The following is a 15,704-nucleotide window of genomic DNA, read 5'->3' as shown; positions in this document are numbered from 1 at the left end:
ACAACATTATTTTCCTGATCCTAAGGGAGTCAAAGAAGTGGCATTACGTGGTGTAGATGAGCAATTGGACCTCGTCAAATCTCAGTTGCTTGGTTGATTTTATACTCGTTGCGGTGTCAAAGATAAAATTTGTAGCTTGGCCATTGATGGTAGTTGTGAAGTCAATCTTGCAAGTGCTATCATGGTTGAGAAATTAAATCTTCCAACCATTGATCATTTTCAACCGTACAAGTTGACGAGCACTCATGGGGATGTTTGGGTTACTAAGCACACACTTGTACCTATTCAAATCGACAAATATGTGGATGAGGTGTTGTGTGATGTTGTCCCAATTCAAGTGACACATGTGTTGTTGGGCAAAGCATGGATGTCGAGGCGAGAAGTTAAAATTGATGGACATACTAATAAGTATTCCTTCTTATTTAATAGTCGTCGTCTTGCACTTGTATCACTTACTTATGACCAACTTTATATTGATCTAGCATGCATGAAAAGTGAGTTTGAGCGTTATAGAATGGAGAAAAAGCTAGATGAGGGAATTGTGCCTGCAGAGGTAAAACCCGAGGAAGTTGAAAGTAATGAGATAAAAGGGGCAGCTGTTGAACTAGAAAAAGAGATGGAAAAATCTAACGAGATGGGTGGTAAAAAGGAAGAAAGAAGAGAAAGTTGGCTGATCTTGAGCAAACCGGTGAAGGCCTATTATTTTCTTAACAAACTTACCTTTGTTTTGTTTAGTGTTTCTTCTTTTATACAGATCAAGCAAAGGCAAGTTGAGCTGATCTTGGTGTGTTCCATTCGAAAATCAATTGTAGACGTTGCAAGCCTCCATGGAGTTGGTACTCCAAGAGTTAAACCCCCTTGGTATCCATTCCTGGAACAATGTCAACTCAAATCAGTCCACACCAAAGGGGAGTTGATTCGAGCTCATCTTGAAGGGAACACTCCATATTTTAGGGATGGTTGTGTACCAAGGGTTCGTTTAAAGAACAAGTACCTCAATGACCATTATGATTTTCATCTTGCTCTTAGTCCACATGCAGCTCCAACATCACCAAATCCGCCTTGGTACCTTGCAAGTGTGTTCGAGCCGGAGTTCGATTTCACGGGATACACTTCATACCACTTTGAGGACCCTTACCTCATGACCACAAACAATAAAGTTGAGCATACATTGAAGATGATTTGTGAGATTCAAGGTTCGACAAGGGTTATTTTCCAACTTAGTACATGGGCTTTGAATTGGATGCCATCTGTAGCCATCATAACAAGATTGAGTCGAAGGCATGTAACTCGTCTTGTCACCATTCGTGCTTCAATTTGTGGGCAAATTGCTTTTAAGAGGAGGGGAATGATGAGAATAAAAAGACCAAGACCCATTCAAGCACATGGGGAATTGGAAGATTCAAGTGAAGAATACTTGAGTTTAGTAGGATTATTTGATTTTCCTCGTTGATTTTGGTTATTTCTCGCTTTAGAAGGTCTAGGTAATTAAGCTAGTTTAATTGCGGCCCATTTGTTAGCAAGTAAAGCCCAAAATCTTTCTTAAGTATGTAGGGTAGTTTGGTCAACTTTTGGATTAGGGTTAATGCTTGTAAGGGCTATAAATAGCCTCACTTCCTCTTTGTTGGGGATCAGTTTCTGACTATTAAATACAATTAGTGAGTTTTCACTTTCTCTTTAGCAAGAGAGTTGCCTTTGAATACTTGAGAATCTTCTCAAGTTATTCACCCGAACTTATCAATCGAGTATCTCCTTGATTGTGGCGTTCTACTACCTCCAATTTGGTTCGTTAATTCGAGTAGTTACGGGTTGAGATAATATCAAAATTGTTCGTGACTTCTAGGGATTAGTTGGGTCAAATTTCCGCTGCCTAAACCATGGTGTTTTGGTTGTCTAGATCGGGGTTTCACATCACCTCCATTTCAAGTTCATCGTCGCCGGATCCCCTCTTCCCTTTCAATTCCGCCGCAAGATCCTCGCCCTCATCGGCCTCTCTCACTGCCTTTCCTCTATCGATCTCCACTCCCTCGCCCTTTACTTTTATTTTGAAAGTTTTTGCTCCACTTTTTTTTCCCTAGGTGAAATATCAATATCAGGGAATATTTCGATGTTTTTGACTTTTCAATTTTTTACCTATCTCCCTGTCTACGGGCAAAGATGTCTTTTTTTTTATGCATTGTTCTTACCCTTTATTTTTATAGGGCTCTCATATCAAACGGATCAAGCAAGTCTGGAAGAGGCTTTTCAAAACTATGGAGAAGTTATTGAAGGTAATGGTTCTCACAGAGCAAGAATGGCCATTGAATTTCTCGTATTTTGATAGTTTGTAAAGAATTCTTCTTGTTTGTTGAACCGCATATTTGGGCTGGCATATGCACATCCATTCTTCTTTCATGGGCTCAAATTGCAGAAATTTTTTTTTTTATTGTAATCCCTTTTAGATTTTTGCTTGCACAAGGTTTGATTACCTCTCTCAACAAATACCATCGACATATTTGGCTATTTGTTGCCTTGTTTATAGGTTTATTTTCTGTTTAATTATTTGACATTGATATATTTGTCTGAGTTCGTTTTGCCACTCTGCAGCAAGAGTTATTACTTGTACTATGTTCAGGTTATTAACAATTTAACATCTTTTTTTATTTGATCGTCGTCTCCTTTTGTTTATGACGGTATTCATCTCTCCTCCACCCCCCTGTCTCTTCCTCTACTACGGGGTCATAGCAAAATTCACGATTGGGCAATTAAGTTTTGATGCATGTTTGATTGATGCTATGTTGCTTGTCTGCAATTGGGCTGCTGTAGTCCACCAAAACGTTATGATTTTCTACAAAGAAATGAAAGCTTCTGAGAGATCCCAGAATCCGGGTTTGCTTCCCAGAACGAGGAATGCCAAATGTGGGCAAACAGCAGCAACAGGGGAGGGTGCTATGATTGTGACTCATGCAAAACAGGTTACCTAGCCAAATCCCAGATGGATTGACAGGCTGATAAGGCACTATTCGTGGCCATCCTTCTCATCCTTATAGTTAGTACCTCCCTCGCCTTCTGGACCATCAGTTTCAGGGATGAAAACGAACATGCCCGTGAACAAATGAACTACAGGAACATGGTTAATGCTTGATGCGCTAGTATGCCAATTTCAATTTTGTTCCCTTTTGTTGTGGCTGAACCGTTCACTGTAGAATATAGATGCCAACCAACTTTGGTGGAGTTCAATTTGGGCAATGTTCGTCATATTTGATGCAATTGCCTCTGAATTTGGTAGCTTTGCTGCAGTAGATTGTAAGTACATGTGTACCAGAATCACTTCTCTCACCCTATCCTATAGCAATAGAGATGCATATACGAAATTTAGGCTTAGTGATTGAGAGATTTTATTGTTTTACAGAGAAGTGTTTATTGTTGTCTAGATTCTATATTTCTGTGTCCATTCAGGCTGCATTAGACCTAGGGTTTCTCAAATCATCATTTGCTTTCAAAGCTCAGAAAAGGGGGGAAAAAAGAAAAGAAAAGAAAACAACAGCAATACAATGCTGTTCTGATATAGCACACTTCTCCATGTATGCCATTTTTTAAGTGCTTATGCATTTTTAATTTTAAATCGTTGGGGTAACCAGAGAGGCCCGACTTGGACACAAGTATTACTCAATTCTTCAACGACTCCATCTATGATTTGTCTTTAGTGAATGGTGTGATGGTAGCGTAAAGTGTGCAGGCAGTCAAGACAAAAGGATAACCTCTCTGTGTCTGTTAATGACTCACCGACTCTGGCTCGTGATAGGAACCCTAGCTCTCACTTCTAGAGGATTTGCTGAAGAAGATTTCGTCAAAGTGGGTGAGTTCTTTGATGCAGCCGTGAAACTGGCTCTGAATCATATGTTACTTTGACTCATCTTTTTTGAGATCCTCTGGAGCTTAATAAGCTGGCAGGGTGTTCAAATAGCTCTATCTTTGCTTTTGTTCAGGTACAAAATTGAAGGACTTTGTGGCAACAATGAAGGATGCTAACTTAAATCTGGGATTACTAAGCTACGGCATGAGGTTGAAGGGTATGCCAAACAAATTCCAACAATTGGGTTCAAGAAAGAAACAATGAAATATAAGGACTGAACAAGGTTCCCCACATTGTAAAGTAAATCTGCAGCTTGTTGACTGCTGATCAAATGCTAATTCATTGATTTTTAAGTAAGAATAGATAGTTGGACCATAATCTTCATAGTAGATTGCTTAAGCTGTTGATTTTTCTGAGTCACTACAGCCCAATCCTCTTGAAAACTGTCTTTTTGACTATTGTATTGCTAATGTTTTAGGTTCTACTTCTACGTAGAGATTAATATTCCATGTCTACCTCAATATATGTACGAAATTAAATGCTGGCACTTATGCAATTTACCGGTTGATTTGTAAATGCAATACTTTCACATCATTTGACGATTACATTCATTTTGCTCCAGAGTTTTGTTGATGGCGTTAAATAGAGCCTCGGGGAGGAGTTGATGACTTGAGCTGTATGTGATTTAGAAGGCTTCTTCTCGGGTATTCATCTGCAAGGACGGGCCAATTTGAGATGGGATTACATCATTACTAAATTTTGTATAAAACATTTTAAACCCTAGCAATGTATGAAACTTCCAAGGTTTCAAGAACATTTGGGATCAACATCTTTCTTGAACATGAGAGAATAATTAAAATGCCCTACGTGGTGGTGGACTTTGAGGAACTTTCTGAACTCTTTTTGTTAGATACTCTCTCTAATCAGCAGTTAAGAGCATGGAGCATGAATTTAGATGAGGTTGTACAATCAAATCATTATCTTTTCAATTGAAGTGGAAAAATATAACCATGTGAACTTTCATATATCTTTTCTATTGAAGGCAACAAATGAAACAATAAACATTACCTTCTCATTGAACGGTGCAAACTAGGTATGATCAAAATTGGAGAGTTTATAATTGTTTTTTAGTATTATACTCACCAGTGAAATTTGCGGTTAGAAGGTGAAAGAAATGTTATTGAACCTCTAGATTAAATATTTTTAAATATTTAAAATTTAAATTATTATGTTTTAGTAAGAGATTTTTTAAACAAAATTCGGGGATGCAGGAGAAAAATGTCGCTTCCCTATAAACTTCAGCTGACCGATCAAAGCCAACCACATCATGACTAAGGTTGTAATGATCCAAGGAGGAGCTGACCATCTGACTCATATAGAAAATGAGTGTGTTTTTGTTTGTTTTGTAATATTATTAATAAAATTAATATTAATTAAAAATTCTGCATATTATTAATTAAAAATCAGAGCCATATTTCATTTACAATAATAGCTTATCCAATCTAAATTTTGTCTTTGCTGTCTTGCAACTACTATCAAAATCTTGGTAAAAATGTAACTTAGTAATTTGAAGTTTCAAATAAATATACACAAGTGAAGATCTTAAAATGCAGGTAAAAAGATAAATTGGCTGAAAGACGAAATAGAAAACAAGTGCGTCTTTGTGTTGTTATAATTTCGCTTGTATAGGAGTTAAGGTGCAAACACTTAATTATGAATTAAAGGCTTTTACTAATTACTGAAGAGACTAATCTCCACAAATTACATATTTAAGGATCCATCCTTTCAGAGTTTACTAATAATCAATATACTTTTTCTACATAAATTACTATTTTTATTACTTCAAAACTGAGCAGGGCATTTTATATTTCAATCGTGCGAAGTGCGCTTATGCCTCCTAGTGGGAGCAACAGTGCCATGGTCTGTAGTGTCTGTACTCGGGAAGGGAGGAGGTGGGAAAATGGCGGGAAGGAAGGGGAAAGGAGAAGAAAAAAAGGGGAGTGGTCGGTGGTCGGTGTTAAGTAGTGGTCATTGTGGACAGAAAAAGAAAACACGGTAGGGTATATATTTTATTTTATTTTATTTTTTTAGATATTTTTTTATGTTATATTTGAGATTATGGATAAGTTATATTTGATATTTTTGTATTTGAATTTGAAATTCAACTTTTGCACACATATCACAAATTAAATGGTGATAGTGTATATACTGTTAGTGTATATAAGATTTATTTATACCAAAATAGTTTTGGAAAAACATTCTAAATCCATATAGAGCCATAGTTAGAGGTTGAGAAAGAAGGAAGAGAGTCTTAGGTAAGGTGTTTGACAGACTTGTTCTCCTGAATAAGGATGTTACAGAAAGCATTCGAATGGGGCACACTCTCATCAGTTGGTGTTACCACACACAAAAAGGAAGCAAACACCAACTAGAGAGACTGTTTCGTTGAGAAAAAGCAATTCCTTGGAGTGATTGATCCTTGGGTAAAAGTCAAGAACGAACAAGGGTAAGCACCCAAGACACGGCGGAGCAAAATACGCTTAAGGGTAGGCAATTGCCCCTTCCCCTTCAAGTTTGCTAAAATTATATAATTGGCTATGAAGTTTTCAAAAACGTTAACATTACTCTATATTTGCATTCCTTGAATTATGTAAAAGTCCTTGCTTTATTTACATTGCCCCCTCCCACCCTCCCTTTCCTATCCAATTTCCCTTCAAATTTCTTCTTTGTGTAATTTTTTCCTTTATTTCTATTGACCTTCTATATAAATAAAATTTGTATAGTTATGACTTATGACCATTAACAAAATTACTGGACCTACTTCAAATTAAATATTAAAATTATTTTAAACGGGTTAAAAAGGTTTCAACAATATATAATATATCTAATAGAACAATTTGAGTGTACCAGATATACAATAAAAATAATGAAATGGATCATGTAAATTTTGTTTACAATTGTTCTTTATAGTGTCTATTCTATATCTACTCCTATTCTTTACTAAGAGAGAGGGAATTGGCCCAAATGGACTAAGAGAGAACTCGGAGGGGATTGAATTATCATCGTACCAAACTAGTGCTTCTGCAACTCACTGGTGAAACTTTTAAGAATTCTGTAGATGAATGCAAGTCCATGAAGAATCTTAAAACTCTCCCTAGTAACCAACTACTTTAAAAGTAGTTGGTTTTACAATTGTCCTTTGCACCTATTAGGTTTGGCTCCAACAATAACTCAAGAGTCAAGAAAAGAAAAGATCCTTTAAGAAAGGGTCTAACCCATTGCAAGTGCAGGACTAATTACTCCTCGCCTCAGTTCTTCGGTTCAATTGCAAGAGTTCGCATTAGGCCCGTTGTTTCAAAGTATAGCAAAAAACCAAATCATGCTATTACCTATTATTTAGGTTTGTCCTAAAGTATGCATTCCTTTGGTGATTTATCTGTTTTTTTAGTGTAAATAAGAGATTTCGAATATGGCACCTTTCACTTATATTCCTCTCTCTATACCATCCAACTCATTTCCTATCTTCCCCGCCTGTGATGATTTACTTAAATAGTAAAAATATGGGAGGTCAATCTAATTTTTCAAAATTGAAGAGAACCACCTGCAATTGTTATAAATCTCGTAGGAGGTTTGTTAAATAATCTCTTATTCACATGCAAGCTCGATTGTAAGCCAATCTATTAAATTTAGGCACTGCTTGACAACTTAATTCAACATTTAAATCTAATAGATTTAGATCTTAACATGTTCAAATGCGTTTGATAACAAAAAATTGAACATTTGAATTAGTTAAATGATATTGAATTTGCTAAGTAGAATTTGATCTAAAAAATAAGTGATAAACTATTCACTTATAATGTGATATACATTCAAATGTATTATATTTAATATTTAATAATTTAATAATTTAATGAATTCAAACTTTAATTTTGATTTCATTTCAATTTTTAGATTTCAGTTTTGTAGATTTGTGTGCCGCGTTACCCAGCACACTCATCAGCTAAAGACTAATATACCATCATGTCAATTGCGATTACTACCACACGAAAAGACAGAGTCTGGTACTTGCAATAATAATGTCGTTGCATCCCAATCACAAAACAGCGAGTAGTTAGTACTAGTAGTGTATTTAAGCTGACTCCACTTCTATAGCCCTAAACATATATTTACTAGCATGACTTTAATTTTTCCTTTGATTTTTTTTGTCTTTTTGGCTGAGCTTTTGACTTTTGAGAAAGGCATCCCTAGATTTTGGTATCTGATTCATTAATTCATTCATTTTGGAAGTGAAAAAATCTCAAAACATTTTTCCAATTGGTTCCGTTCCATATCTCCTCCTCTTGGTCCTCGGCGGTGGGTGGTTTTCAGTTGCTGTTGAAAGGAAGGAGAAGGGGGAGGAAGGACGGAGCAGATGCTGCCGAGATTGATCCAGCCAAGGGAAGGCGTAATAATCCAGGAAGAGCATATCAATAACAGTAGCAGCAATAGGACTACTGCTGGAGTAGGGATTGGGGCAATTGGGGTTGGGGTAGGAGACCCCTGTCTCGTCTTAACTTCCGATCCCAAGCCTCGCCTTCGATGGACAGCTGACCTTCACGATCGCTTTGTTGATGCCGTTGCTCAACTTGGCGGCCCAACCAGTTAAGTCTTTTCCTTTCCCTTTTTCTCTTCATTTTTTTTGCTTTTACCAAAAAATTTTCACTGCTACTAGTGACATAAATTAATAAAATTTGACTGCTCATTCGCTGTTATTTTTATTTTAGTTACTAGGGGGAATGCCGCGCTAAGCGTGGGAGTTTTAACCTATGTGATAATTGGTTTAATTAGAGCTGCTTGGTAATTGGTTTAATTGAATCAGTTGAAGTGCATGACATGATAAGTAAATTGGCCAAATCAACAAACTTATAAAGGAAAACAAATTTGTAAGTAAAAGAAATAGGATTGTAGTGGATAATCACACCATACCACAACAACAATAGCAAAAATATCATTACCTTTGTTCCTATACCATTATAATACAATCATAGCCATATCTAATCAACAATTAATATGCATAAATTATAAGGCTAGATTTAGATCCTACCTTGGTCATGAAATTGCAGTCAATAGATAATCTTTAGTCGCAGTTTAACCACCTGCAGCCACGAACATCAGATTTTAGAAATATAGTTAGAAAATGTAAAAAGGTTCCTATGGATATTCATATGTATGTATCATGTATTCTATAATGAAATTTCCATATTCTCACAATAGCTATTGAGAAAATATTGCAGTAGAAAACTCACGGTTTTTATGATATCAGCTAAACATCCAAAACTCCAAAAAGAGAGAAAGTAAATGAGCATACTTGTCTAAATACCCACAACAAAAAATTGAGCACATGCACTTGAAGCAACATTCTTCAGTATTAAAAGCCTCCATTATTGTCAAGTTGAAGAACACTACAATTATACTTGTAACGGATTGGAAATATGAACCAAAACCAATCATGTTCATTATTAAGTGCTTCCTGAACCAATCATCTTTAGCATTAAGACCCTCTATTATTGTAGTTATAAAAGCTACCCAGCAATTATAAAAGAAGATAAAGAGCATTGCAATTACATTTGTAAGTGGTTTAAACACCACTTAAAAGTTTGATAATCACGTGGAATATAAGCCAATTGCAAATGGGATGGCACCAAGGTCAAATCCAACTCAACTATACATTATAATGTTGCACATTTGGCTTAATCACTTGCATTTGATTTTATTCCCTACCTAAATTATCCCCAAAGATGACATATGAAAATTTTCCAACAGTCACCTACAAACTCCTTTATATATATATATATATATATATATATATAGGATGCTATGTGTTTGTACCACCAATAAAACTAGCGAGAGCACTATGATTGTCCATTTAATTCAGATTAATATTTGTCCCATCTTCCAATATGCTCTCTATGGTTTCGTCAATCATTCACCACCACTGCCCTTATCCCTACTGCGGGCGTTCTTTATTGTGTTGCAGTCTGGGACACTAATCTTTTGAATAGTTGTGAAAAAAAGGTCTGAAACTCTTTAAGAGGTACTGCTTTCAGTGATCAATTAGCCCAACTGCAGAATCCTTCAAACTTCTCTTACTTGTTTTAGGACATTAACATAGCGGGGTCAATTTTTTTAAGCCTTTATCCCCTATTACTCTATTCTTCCAAAAGCCCACTCTTTTAATGCCACTAGTTTAATTATGTTAAACTTTTTTTGCTGTAGTAGTATTGTACGTCATTGGCCTTCTCCCTGACTCTTTTGCATAATTAAGATGTACGATTCTACATTAAAATCCAGACAACTGCCAAATTTAAGATGAAAACCATTTGAGCTCTTCTTGTAATTGTTTTTTTGGTCAAAATTGTTGACCGCCACATCAATATAACATCTGATTGACATTTGGAAGACATCAGATGAGCTTAGACTACTGTATAGGCTTGCTTGGTAGACAGTTGACAGATAATCCTGAGATTTGGTTTACTTATTCATGTGTTAGTGTTACCGTTGATTGACAATTTGCCAAAAAACTAGCAATGCCCATGCTTCTGTGAAGGGAAGGAACCGAAGCGGATAAACCAAGGTTTCTTACCAGATTTGGATCTGTTTGAAGATGTTAATGACATCAAAGCTACAATTCTGATTTAAACATCCCTCTGACTCACTTGTACCATACCACTTCACCTTCAGTTCAGAGATTTTCTATACAGCAGTACAAGGATGTGGAAAAAGTTGAACCCCATTAGACCTTAGCCAAAATGAATGAGCTGCGCTTCTGAGTGTTGTTCAAGTCTTATATTTGGGCTCAAATGATTGACATGATCTTTTGTTACTTTGTGATAACCTATTAGTTTGAGATCTTATATACTGCAAGGTTGTTGGTCTGTTTTCACTTTTATCAAAACTAGTGTAGGGATATGTGCGCTGCACATTTTTTTTTGGTAATTTTTGCATAGATATCTTGATCTGAAGAATGCATCTTTTCTCATGATAGTCCAAGAAGATGAAGTTCACAAATCTAAAGAATTAAATAACACATGCTATTGCTACTAATTTCAACTGCTTGTGTTTTATGTCCTTTAGTGTTATTTTTTAATTCTCTTTGAATGTTTTTTCAATTACAATCTTTTGACCTGTATAGTGTCAGAGTTTTTTAATAAAGATAAAAAATGGCCATGTGAAAAGTATTAACTTTGAAGAAGATAAAGGACTGTCTTGTAATTTTTCTGCAGTGTATTGTCAATCGAGAAACCTAAGCTGAAAAACTACAAGTGCTTCAATTATGAAGTGACGCATTTAAAACTATACTCGTTGTTTGAAGGGGGGGTGGGGGAGGGGGTAAAGACAGAATACCTGTAAATACTCTTTTAAGGGTAAATAGATCATACTTGATGGGTATTTGTATATCACTTGCATGAATCTATCATGAAATTACTTTCCTAAAAGCTTTTTGACCTTTTGGTTCAACAAATGTTCTATGGTTATTGATGCTGGGGGGGGAAAAAGGCATAATGAGTGCATGATAACTTAGACATAGTCACATAATCATGTTAATGGTTTGGAATTTGTTCATATCTAACACAAACCCATCATGTTTTTTTATGAGCATTAATCTAAAGTTGCAAATCTAGACCCAGACTGTGCAAGATATTCGTGGGTTTGCATTGTCTAAATTCATATACTCAATACCCACATCCAAACCTGGACCAAACTCTATCTAGACCCATGATTAAGTGATAATATTTTGAACAAATATAATTAGTTAGTTGTGTATCATGCTTTTAGTTAATTCTTGCATGCGACATTCTTGAATGTTAATTTTGTTATTTTAAAATGGCAATTGTATAATGTTCATTTCATCTTTGATATCCATGTCTGTTATTATTTTTTAGGTTTTTTTTGTATACACATTACAAAAATACATATGGATATCTATCAGGTATCCATGTATACATCAGGTATCCATACTCATGTGCGGGCAACTCTGGGTCTTTGGTTAGTCTAGGTCCACATCTGGGTATGAATAAATATAGTGCATTTGGGTCCGGATTTAGTAGATTTGACACTACTCTACCTATTGACACGCATATATATGTCAGCTTGTGTAAATTTTATGGTGAAGGTTGAATAATGATCTTACCTGTTAGAAGTGTTATATAAAATATTCACCAAAATTATAGACTAACCAAAATGACAGCCTTAGTAGGTAGATCTCTGAAACCCATGCCATTACCATCGAATTGAGTGACTTCTCTTTCTTTCAGTCCAACGTTAGACTATATAACAATTGCCCTTCTCCAGACTTTTTCCCTGTTATTATATAATAATAATTACCAAAGCCCATGTGAAGAAATTTTGCTTTGATTTTTTAATAAAAAAATCCCATAAATATTTCATTCTGAAAGGAAATAAATGGACGTTTTTCCCATGACATCTTAATTAATATAATTTTATTTAATAAGTTCCATATTAATCCCAAAACTTTCATCGGCCAATGCCTCTGGATTCTATACATGGAAAATGTTCAAGATGCTAGATATGCCACTGTTACATTTTTTTTCTTTTTCTTTTATTGCGAAATGTATAGTATATAAAAATTGTTTGTCTTCTATCCTTGTCTGGAAAAATTATTCAACCACAGCTTCTTGCATATTGTGTTTTGCTGTTGGTTTTTATGCCTTAAATTTGTTCATCATCCCATGTTCCTCTTAGATTCTGCACAGCTATTTTCCAGGTTGCTTTTGTTCCAATCTTGGACTAAAGATAGGGCAAAACCCGCAAGACATACTTGACAATAGATTCTTGACAATAGATTCTTTTGAACCTCTATAACTCGAAACCATGCTTAGTGTCTTTTTTTTCAATAGAATTGTTAAAGTAATCTCATTCCAAATCTGATTCTGATTGCAATTCATCCATGTTTACTTTCCTTTTTCTTGTAGAGATTAACATTCATAATCCAAACCGAAATATATTTCTTCAGAATTTACACAAATACCCCCAATAATGTTATAATGGCATCCTAATTTAGAGCGATAACATGGTTTAATTATTCTATAGCAAGGGTAGTATTGGAAAGAGAAAACTAAAACACCAAATCACCACATCCAACTTTCTCTTTTAATATATAGTATAGATTTGAACTATACTGCAGTGTCAAGTGTGTTGTTCAACACCATGATTTGATTAGCTGACAATATACGGCGTCTTGTACTCTGTGAATCTATGTTGTGGATTTTTGCTAGTCTATTTTTACATGTAAATGAAACTGATGGCTATAATGAGCATTTTACAACGAGAACATATGGAGCTCTTATAGGCATCTCTTTTCATATTTGGGCCTATAGGTAAGCAATGAGAGTAGTTGCTGGCTAGTGATGACCTTAGCATGAAGCTGCATCTTTTGTCTGTTCTATACCTTGAAAATTTGTACTTGGATGTTGAATGCAACTATCCCTTTCAATTGAAATGTGAACCATAATTTCATTACTCTGACTAAGTTACTTGAAAGCCACTTGCAGAAGCTACTCCAAAGGCTATAATGAGGACAATGGGTGTAAAGGGACTCACTCTTTTCCATTTGAAAAGTCACCTCCAGGTTTGTCTTAATGTTCATGTTGAAGTGATTTTTGGGAGCTAGCAAGTCTGTAAATTCTCTTGAAGTTCTTTGACAGAAATGTTCACTGCATGTTGTTACAGAAATACAGACTAGGTAAGCAATCTGGGAAAGATTTGGTTGAGGCTTCGAAAGATGGTAGGTTTAGGTATTTCTTTATTAAGTTATATTCTGTTATGTAGTGTTCTGTGCCTGTTGCTCTAATTTCTCGCTAAAGACATGACTTCTAGTTGAGCCTTAGATTAAGAGCCCACCTTGCGTATGAATTCTCCTACATCAGGTTTGCTTATGGACGGGGGGCACTCGTCAATGTGCACCATGTCTTCCCCATTAGAGACAAAACCCTTTTGCTCTGGGCATATGCTAAACTTAAATGAAAAGGTAAAACCAGAAGTAACTGTGAATCTTCAATTCTTTCGAGTAAGTGGCGGTGGGTAGGTGTCTGTGTGGCTCTGTCTCATACTCGAGTGAAGATAAGAACATAGGTGCACCATGGCTAATTATACTCCAAGGAAGATTCCTTTGAATACTATCTCAATTAATGCATCGTTGGATATGCTGGCTTTTAATTGAATTAGTTATCAAATGGCAGGACTTGCTGCTGCTTATCTTTTAGAGAGTCCTCATGCGAATAAGTCTCCGCAAAGCTTGCCAGACTCTGACATGAACGAGTAAGAGTCCTCGTTTTCTTTCTGAAATCAAGGAATGTGTTCATATCCTGATTGCAGTACTATAAGAGGTCGTGAACACTATGTCTAGGGGTTATGAGGTGAAGGAGGCATTGAGGGTTCAGATGGAAGTCCAAAGTAAACTGCACTTGCAAGTTGAAGTAAGCTGCCCTATTAAATTGTCTTGCTTTTGGTTTTCTTCTAGATTGTGAGTTAGAATACTATAATTCAATCTCAATAAAGCATCCAATTCTGTTTTTTCAGGATATGAAAAGCATAACTGTTGGCTTCGTTTATTTGCATATTTTACTTGGGTTTATCGCATGCAGACAATTGTCATCCCTGGAAATTGATGAAACGTCCAAGTAGTTACTGTTTATGCCAAGGCTATCAATGTACTAGAGCTCTTACTGTAACCAGTTTCTAAGCTAGTTATTATCTATGAAATGCAGGCAGAAAAGCACCTGCTTATTCGCCAGGATGCTGAGCAGAGGTATATGGCCATGTTGGAGAGGGCTTGCAAAATGCTAGCAGAACAAATTGTTGGATGTACAATTAGAGGCCCTGACAGAGAGGATTATCAAGGATTGGGAACAAAGACACAGATTGGTGCATCACATAATGCTTATGGACTGCAACCCTCAGAATCTGCTGAGGTTAGAAGAATCCATAGTCCTGAAGAAGTGATTCGACAGATCAAGCAGTGTGCTGATTGCTCCACTGAAAGCTGCTTAACTTCACGTGATAACCCTGCAGGATTATGTCCAGGAGGGTCGCCATCACCTGGAGGAAAGAAACGCTTTTTAAGCATGGATTCAGCATCTGCTTCCTTTATATATGGGTGATCCAAACTTGAGAAGATCCAATGTGTGTTATAGTTTAGTTCTCAAGGAATCACTGGAGTTGGTGTATCATGACACAACGTAGTTTATGGTCTTTCGGTGGCTGTGATCATAGTTAGATATGTTTAGATATTCTTTCATCAAAATATAACACACTAATGTGGGGTCTTTTCTGCAATATGTGGATGAAACAGGAACAGGCCTGATTTCTGAGGGTGACTTCTGACTCTGTTCATGCTGTAAATTAGTGCTAGTGCAGTTCTAATATTGCAAGTCAGGAACCTAAATTTTATGTTTTCTTTAATTTCCAACGATACTTTTCTATCCTTTTTTGTATAAATACCATTCTCGATTTGTTGCTTTAACTGCTTTTGTCTTTTCTAGTGAGTCAGTTTGCTGTAGAAGTATTTACGGTACATACGGTTGGATTTTGCTGCTTGGGATCAGGGGCTAGACGTGTCTGGATATATATATATATATATATATTTTTTCTTGTTTCTTTTATTCTTAACTAAATTATATTAAATCAAAAACTAATTATATATTCTAACTTATGAAATTTATGTATTTTGTTCATTCACGTAAATTACTTTGAATGTTAAGCAAACTTAGAACAAGGTTTTGTGGACCATACATGGCATTAAAAACATGTACGTGATCTGTGTCCTGCATTTGTTTTTTAACTAATCTTACCCTCATACCTTCAGAAACGG

At 35.8% G+C, this 15,704-nt stretch overlaps 1 protein-coding gene across 2 annotated transcripts; it reads left to right on the top strand.

The window, feature by feature from the left end:
• Nucleotides 1-7,938: 7,938 nt before the first annotated feature.
• On the top strand, nt 7,939-15,356 carry LOC113783393 (protein PHR1-LIKE 3-like). Of its 2 annotated transcripts, none has more exons than XM_027329518.1 (6): nt 7,939-8,475; nt 13,387-13,463; nt 13,565-13,577; nt 14,074-14,152; nt 14,241-14,310; nt 14,602-15,356. In XM_027329518.1, the coding sequence occupies exons 1-6, from the start codon at nt 8,247-8,249 to the stop codon at nt 14,992-14,994; spliced, it is 861 nt and encodes a 286-aa protein (XP_027185319.1). In that variant the 5' UTR covers nt 7,939-8,246; the 3' UTR covers nt 14,995-15,356. The 2 variants fall into 2 exon arrangements, with proteins under 2 accessions (XP_027185319.1, XP_027185318.1); XM_027329517.1 differs by having other exon boundaries at nt 7,940-8,475; nt 13,565-13,619.
• Nucleotides 15,357-15,704: the final 348 nt, after the last annotated feature.

The sequence above is a fragment of the Coffea eugenioides genome, chromosome 9 (genome assembly GCF_003713205.1).
Source record: "Coffea eugenioides isolate CCC68of chromosome 9, Ceug_1.0, whole genome shotgun sequence".
NCBI lineage: Eukaryota > Viridiplantae > Streptophyta > Magnoliopsida > Gentianales > Rubiaceae > Coffea > Coffea eugenioides.
Note: the sequence above shows the minus strand (reverse complement) of the source record. Positions and strands in the feature narration are given on the sequence as shown.